We start from the raw sequence: 8,001 nt of genomic DNA, 5'->3' as shown, positions 1-8,001 counted from the left end.
AGGGAAGTAGTCTTATGTTGACGAATTCACTTTGCAAATACTGTGTTTTGAATACTGTAGGAGACGAAAAGCTATCAGTCAAGTTGTACTTTCTATAGCAATAAACGAATAGAAGTCTTTGGCGGCCAGCCTCCAAATTGTACGCTAGGAGTAACTATGGTTTTTATTTTTATTTTTACAATATGATTTAATGCCCTGGCGCTGTGAGAATGTTGTCCCATGTCGCAAAGAACGGAGGGAAGCTCTCCACATAAGGAGGCCTTAAAGGGGAGGTCCAATACTTTCAGTTTTGGGGCCTTTCTACCCAAAATCCTATTTGTAAATGGTGATTTACTGCTTTCTGCCAACCCCGCACATATTTGTCGTGATATCTGACCCGCTCGATGTTTCGCGGCTAGCGCCAGATTGTCCGCTAGGCGGCGCTGCGACTGGATCTGTGACGTAAAAGGTTTCATTCTGCTACTAGCGTAAACAACAATGGCGGGCGTGCAACCCTTCCGTTTTTAGCCACAGACGGACAGTAGTGGTGACTCTGACCCCGATCCAGGCGATGAGAACGTTTGGGATGGAGTTGATGTGGAGACAGAGGGTTGGAGAACCGGGATTGGTGCCGGTGTGGAAACGAAGACAATAGAAACTGCCTGGAAATGCCCTCTGTACGGGAGAGTGTTTGTTGTCACGACCTGCCAGAGCTGACAGACACTGAAAAGAACGTCGGTACAGACCACCCATGCATTAGAAACCACCCTGACTTCGATGTGATTCTGCACCCGGCAAACCTCCGAACGTTGCTGATTTTTCGGTGGGATCTGATCCGACAGGGCGTGCAGGAGCCTGTATCTAACAGGTCGGTACCGCGAATACCGCAGTCTGTTTACATTGCAACTTACTCGACCCTTTGACGGATTTATTTATATCGACCGCCCATACGCCCAACAGAAAGGAATTGAGACTGACGTTCGCGTGAAGCATCCAGGCTCGAAATGGTCTGAACACACCCGCCAGTGGAAGCTCTTCTTGTGTACTAACTCTGTTCCAATGAAACCTTTTACGTCACAGATCCAGTCGCAGCGCCGCCTAGCGGACAATCTGGCGCTAGCCGCGAAACATCGAGCGAGTCAGATATCACGGCAAATATATGCGGGGTTGGCAGAAACCAATAAATCACCATTTACAAATAGGATTTTTGGTAGAAAGGCCCCAAAACTGAAAGTATTGGACCTCCCCTTTAAGTGCTTTAGAAACGGAGACAATTTGACAAATGGCCAGGCTTGAGGTCTGAAGAGGAATTTCGCCACGCCACTGAAGGACTGTTGTACTACAAATGGTCCATATCCATCAACAGGAAGCCCCCAAACTAAGGCGTTGAAATCATCGGACCAACTCGAGAGTGGACCTTGAAAGATAAAGGATTTACACCACATTGGCATCAGCTAAATCTAAAACAGTTCGGGCTGGGGGTGACTGAACAGTTAACAATGACGTTAAACGGTTTAGTGCGACTTAGTGTTTTGCACTTTTCGGAATGTATGGGGAATGTTTAGTTTAAGTCAGCGCGAACTTAAGTGGAGCTATTCAAGAGGCGTTTTGTGACATTTTTAAAACCAAATATTGAAATATATTAATTCAAAAACCTCCCTGTGATTACAAACTCCATCTCTGACATTTATGGTTGGCGCTAAAACAGCCCACACGGCCCACAAAATCAGTTTTTGGTGCCACCACAAACTTCAAGAATGACAACAAACATGGCTGACAGCTGTGTTTTAAGCTTTAAACAGTCGTAACGCGTCATATTTTGTCTCCACTTACTAAATGACACTTGCAACAGAATAGATTTGATTGAACTTCAGGTGCCCACGCAGGGACTAACCCGGAAAACTGCACAAAAACAGAGATAAGTGTGGTGATAAGGACGAGACTATTATCAATTGTTGTGAATTTTCGGCGTGTTTCAATTGTTGACTTCATGTGTTGCTTCGCCACTCTGGTTTAGTGTCTTCCCCATGGCTTTCCTGACTGGTACCGTTTGGGTAATTCTTCTCGGTGTGGTGACTTACCACACCACAGTTGCAGGTACGTCCAATATCTGGGGGGATTGTATCAGTCTGTGAAAGAGCTTACTGTGTGTTTTTTTTTTTAAACATGACCCCAGAGTATTTAACTAAAACGTTGTTGCCTATATTTCATGAAGTTAATATTTGGTATTGGTCTTTATACTTATGACGTAGATTGTGAGATGTAAACAGAAATTGATAAAACTGAAAACATAATGATGACAAACAATAACATAATGCATCTGAACAAAAGGAGCAAATTACAAAATCAAGTTGTCAAATCAATTCATAATCCAGATTTATAGAATTATATCTATTAGGTAAAAAGGAAAATGATCTCGATCCAGTTTTGGCTCACTTAAGAGCTAATCTTCCACTGGTCTTGACAGTATTTACAGGTTCGTTGTACCGGGGAAATTCCCCTAGCTCTTTTCGACAAGCACAACGAACAGTGGGCCACGGCTTAATATTCTGTTCCAAGGACTGCGACCTCCTCCAGTGGCGTGCATGTGAGGGAAAACAGCCGGGATTCGAACTCCCAAACTCTTGATCCGAGGCAGGGTCGCTAACCACTGAACTACGCACGCTACTATAAGAAAACGTAGCTTGAGTTTTTTTTTATTCCAACATGTAATCACAAGACGTGGTGACGGCACACTCAAGTTGTTTTAACTTATATTAATGCCGCCACTAACACAGGGGACAATACAATACTCATTTTCACCTGAGCGAAGTGAGGAAAGTCGTGTGAAGTGCCTTGCAAGGGCACAAGATCGGTGGCATGTCAGGACTCAAACCCGGGACCTCTTGGTTCCAAGTCTAACACTCTGTCGCTACGTATACGCCACACAACCCCATTAGCTTAAGTTATTGTGATGCTGAAGTATCTCTCTGCTGTCCCCTCAGATCAGTGCGTGCGGGATTCCTTCTACGCCTCCACCCAAGCCTGCGGGCGGCCCTGCGTGAAGGACGGGGAGTGTGACGGGGACTACCGCTGTCTGTGCGATCACAAGTGCGGGCGGACATGTGTAGACTATGGTGAGTACTCCTTCTTCTAAACCTTCAATTCCAGCTTGTCCTGAGAACAACGTACAAATCAACGTTCATCTTTCATGTCCGTAGCCAGGGGGGGTTCGGGGGGTTCGGAAGAACCCCCCCACAAGGCTGAAAGGTCCACTTTTTGGTCCACTTTTTATGAAAAGGTCCACTTTTTTGGTCCACTTTTTATGTAAAGGTCCAAGATTTTTCTTGAAAAGATGGACTGGAATCGTAGAAAAACTGCTGCCTTTATCATTGAATAAAAATTTATCTCTGTTTTTTTTCTTGGAAATCCTCTCAAAAACGCACGAAATGCCATTTTAGAAGGTTCATTTTCAAAATTTTCCGGGGGAACATGCCCCCGGACCCCCCCTAGGAACCTCGCGCCTTCGGCGCTCGCCTCGCGCCTACGGCGCTCGAGGTCCCCTCTAGCAGTGGGAAGAACCCCCCGTTCAAAATCGGGCATGTCTTTCATTCCTTATTGTATCGGCACTTGGAATGAACTGGAGTTTGATTTTTGTTCTTTTCGTTGTACATACGTTTATCCTATCTTATAAAACTACTACTTAAGTCTTAACGCCCCTTTCGTTTCCCATATTGTGACTGCGGCCCCGTTATAATGTACCTACAGTATGACCTTCTTCGTATAGGTACTAGTACTTGTGCTCTTTTAATATCTCAAGGTAGCAAATGTTCGCCATAGATCCACCATTACAAAACTAAGGATCAGTTGACACAAATTGCGAATCGAATCAGGAAGACATAACCGCACTCCTCAATTTTGTAGTCTATGTAGAGTAAAGGACGAAGTGCATTTTACCGTAGATTGTCCTTCATAAACAGATACTTTTCGGTCATGTTTCAAGTAAATTTCCACTCTTGAGATACCTGACAAGTAAAGAAAAATTCATATTCCTATTAGCCTTTGATAAACCAATTTTAACTTCATATACAGCCTCATATATTTATACAATTACCAAGAAGCGAGAGGAAGTCGAAAAGAATAGAATACATTAGGCGTTTATATATATATACATGTAACATATAACAGTTATATGTGTGTGTATTTGTATATGTACACGAATGTAACCATATGTGACCTGTGCTTAGCCCAGCACGTGGGGTAAAAATGTACGATGGTCTTCATTCATTTAATCATAGTTCATTTGTCAGAGTCCATAGTATCAGTGCCTCTTGTTCATGTTGGTGCTCTAGCGAATCCATTTTACATTTTATGCTTCAACGTCCCTTATATGGTCAGCAGAGATCGGAACTTTGCGGCAACTTGGCAAAGCCATGCTATTAAAGGTTCTCCGATAATACATTATGATGACAATGTTAGAATTTAACTACATACTAGTATATTTAAACATATCATGAAGGCACCATACACCACGCGCTCCTATCTTTATTTGACTAATGTACATGTCCGTCAAATAGATAGTCAAGCACTACATTTTCGTACTCGTCGTAATTAGGTATCTGTGAATTGCAACCTTGGGAGTGGCGATTATTGTTTTTGTGTGTACAGGTATGTGGTGTAGCAAAAAAACTAATAACGTGAGCGTACGTCACATTGTCCTTTGTGTAAGACCACAACAGGTTACTGTAATCTTATGGGTGACTTCCTCAGCACAAATCTAACGCGATAGGGCGAAAACAAGGCGGGCAGAAAAAATTGCCTTACCTCGCTCAGCTTTGAAACAGTACTCCGTAATGCAACCCCACACGTACATACCGTTATATTTCGATTTTTAATTAGTACTTTTAATGAAGCTGGTATTTTAACCTTTAGTGTTGTATTGTCACAAGGAATACTTGTACTGTCACAAGCTGTTTTTATACAGTGTACGGGACATGTAATTCAGCCTGTGGGCTGTGCAGTGTTTCAAATAAAACCCCCTATAACATTTGAAAACTGTAGACGGGACGTTCTGCCAAAGTGCCGTGAACAATACTTTACGGAGTTCGCGCAGGCGCAGTACGTTCCGACGACGTGATTGTCAATTGAGTGTCATGTTACAGTAGACAATAAAACCCACGTGACATGGAGTAATTTATACCTGCTACCCGAGCCAGAGTCGTCAAAAGCAGCAGGAAGACTGGAACACCGTTGAAGACTTTTTCACGAACGATTCAGTTTTTAGTAGACCCATTGGAACGACGTAATGGCTGTTAACTCGTGGTTGGCAGTTGTGGGGCTTGTGGCGGCGATTTTCGCACAGACAAACCGCGGACAAGACGTCAGGACTGGACAGGTGAGAGGAACACATGAACTTACAAACGTGTGTGTGTCTGTGTGTGTGGGGGGGGCTACCTTTTTTTAAATATTCCAACATTTCATGACTGGACATGGTGACGGCACACTCAAGTTACAAATGTATATCAACTTTTCTTATACCGTTACCAACGCAGAGGACAAATACGCAACAGGACAATACTCATTTTCACTTAAGGTCAGTTAAGTGAGGAAAGTCGTGTAAAGTGCCTTTCCCAAAGGTACAAGATCGGTGGCATGTCAGGACTCGAACCCGGGACCTTAACTTCCGTTAGAAGTTAATGGTTAAGACTACGAGGTATAAAAGTATTTGGACGTGTATGTCCAAATTTTAAATAAACAGCGTATCAAGACTTGACATTCCATTGAACCTTTTTACTGAATACCCTGTAGGTGTAGTTTTACACCTACATAAAAATGTGAATATTTTGCATGAATGTGCTTGAAGGACATCATATTTCAATCAATGCCAATCATCAAAATGACATGTACATCCTCAATGCCCATCTTACATTATTAACTTACGACCAACAAAGGCTAGCTGTTCCAAAATCAGCACTATTGTCGTCTAAAAGTTCAGGTAAAAAGTACGCGTGAAGTTTTTTTTTTTTTTACATTTGTTTCCTGGTTGTGTCGTGTGCAAAAAAGAGCACGAATTTTTGATGGAATAATACATATTTGTCAGAAACTGTTTCTAAAATATGCTTCTTATTGGTGTTATGAAGATTTTAGGACGTTATTTGTTTATAAGTGAGACTTAACGAAGCTTTTGTTTCGTGCAGTAAGGAGTGCACAGAAATTTGGGCATTCTTATGGCGTCATCGAGTGGCGCAGTCAAAGATGCTACAAGTAGTAGTATAGCGCGTACCAGACGACTAGTTTTTATCTGGTGGCTGATCATTAACATAGCAGCTGTCTACGTTCATCATTTGTGCATATTCAACATATATAATGAAATCCATATTCTACACATAAAATGAAATCTTCAAATCATGCACATTTAGTTTACCTTTAACTAATGCATGTTTCATCCTTGTTTTTTTTTAAATCTATGCAAATCTTCTACCGGTGTGTATTTTATTTTTACCGTTTTACACAGTGTTGTGGCAGTTGTGTCAGCGGGCCTCAAGGGTTACCCGGTATCCCTGGAAACAACGGTCTCCCTGGTAACCCCGGTAGCCCTGGTAACAGTGGCGTCCCTGGTAACAATGGCGTCCCTGGTAACCACGGTCGGGACGGTGCTAAGGGAGACCGAGGGGAGCAGGGGCCGCCCGGGGAGAAGGGCAGTGCAGGGGAGACGGGACCTCCCGGCATGTTGGCCAGGGGGAACGTGAAGCAGTGTGTGTGGAACAACCTGAACAATAATGCGAACTCTGGGATGATCGTGGTATTTATTCTTATTATTTTTTTCTGTTTTCATTTTATTCTGTTCCCGGTAATGACTGACAGGGGGACATCTACAGATGGATAGATAGATGATTACGTAGATACAGATATAGATACATTGTATAGATAGATAGAGAGATAGGCATGCTCGTAGCTAGGGGGTAGGTTTCTAGGGGTTCGGACGAACGCTCAAAGGTCCATTGTTTTTATCTATATGTCGAAGATTTTTCTTCAGAAGATGGACTGATTTGTATCATCAGCGGGGCTGGAATCATAGAAAAACTGCTCACTTTGTCATTGAATAAATTTATCTTTGTTTTTATTTTCTTTGAAACCCTCTCAAAAACGCAGGAAATGCTATTTCAGAAGTTTCATTCTTTTTAACTTTTCCGGGGAGCATGTCCCCAGACATCCCTAAGAACCTCACGGCTTCCGCGCTCGCTGGTCCCTCAAGCGGTGGGAAGACCCCCCCTTAAAACTGCTGGCTACGGACATGATAGGGATAGATGCATACATTCATACATACTGTACTCAATCCGAATTAGACGTAACATTCCCCCCGTCATCCTCAACCACAGACGTGTGCGTTCAACAAGGCATCGCCGACATCCGCCCTTCGTCTGACGTGGAACGGATCCCTCAAAGTTATGCAGTCCTCCGCATCCTGTGCGCGCTGGTTCTTCACGCTGAACGGAGCAGAGTGCGGGAATCCCGCCCCCATCGACGGCATAATGTACACGAACGGGAATAACATCAACATCCACCGTGTGTCTACAAGTAAGTCATAGTAGTTCTGACAGGAAGGGCATAAGCAGCGGGGCAAAAGCAGCCGTGGGGTCGTGTGGCGCAGGGGCAGAGTGCTCGACTCGGAACCAAGAGGTCCCGGGTTCGAGTCCTGATATGCCACCGACCTTTTGCTCTTGGGAAAGGCACTTTACACGACTTTCCTCACTTCGCTCAGGTGAAAATGAGTATTGTATTGTCCCCTTTATTGGTAGCGGTATTAATATAAGTTGAAAAAGCAACACGTCTTGTGATTATATGTTGGAATAAAAAAGCAGGAAATGGTTAGATGGATTCCGCATAGTCTTACATAGAAAAAATGTATCATGTAGATTACTGAAAAGAATTTTGAGGAATTTGTTTATACACTACCTTGAAATGAGTAAATGATTTCATAAAATGTATGTATGTATGTATGTATGTATCTATCTACCTCTCTCTCTCTCTCTCTCTCTCTCT

At 43.2% G+C, this 8,001-nt stretch overlaps 2 protein-coding genes across 2 annotated transcripts in view; both read left to right on the top strand.

The window, feature by feature from the left end:
* The first annotated feature begins 2,006 nt into the window (after window positions 1-2,006).
* LOC109464005 (sushi, von Willebrand factor type A, EGF and pentraxin domain-containing protein 1-like) overlaps window positions 2,007-8,001 on the top strand; it is a 36,675-nt gene continuing 30,680 nt past the window's right edge. The window contains exons 1-2 of the mRNA XM_019760925.1: window positions 2,007-2,076; window positions 2,964-3,095. Coding sequence (XP_019616484.1) covers window positions 2,007-2,076; window positions 2,964-3,095 — 202 coding nt within the window. The remainder of the gene's footprint in view (window positions 2,077-2,963; window positions 3,096-8,001) is intronic.
* The window catches only part of LOC109464027 (collagen triple helix repeat-containing protein 1-like), a 4,172-nt gene continuing 1,352 nt past the window's right edge, over window positions 5,182-8,001 (top strand). Inside the window, exons 1-3 of the mRNA XM_019760948.1 lie at window positions 5,182-5,353; window positions 6,473-6,760; window positions 7,338-7,536. Of these exons, the coding sequence (XP_019616507.1) occupies window positions 5,264-5,353; window positions 6,473-6,760; window positions 7,338-7,536 (577 nt within the window). The 5' untranslated portion in view covers window positions 5,182-5,263. The remainder of the gene's footprint in view (window positions 5,354-6,472; window positions 6,761-7,337; window positions 7,537-8,001) is intronic.

Source organism: Branchiostoma belcheri, unplaced genomic scaffold (genome assembly GCF_001625305.1).
Source record: "Branchiostoma belcheri isolate BF01 breed outbred unplaced genomic scaffold, Haploidv18h27 scaffold130, whole genome shotgun sequence".
Classification (NCBI taxonomy): Eukaryota; Metazoa; Chordata; class Leptocardii; order Amphioxiformes; family Branchiostomatidae; genus Branchiostoma; species Branchiostoma belcheri.
Note: the sequence above shows the minus strand (reverse complement) of the source record. Positions and strands in the feature narration are given on the sequence as shown.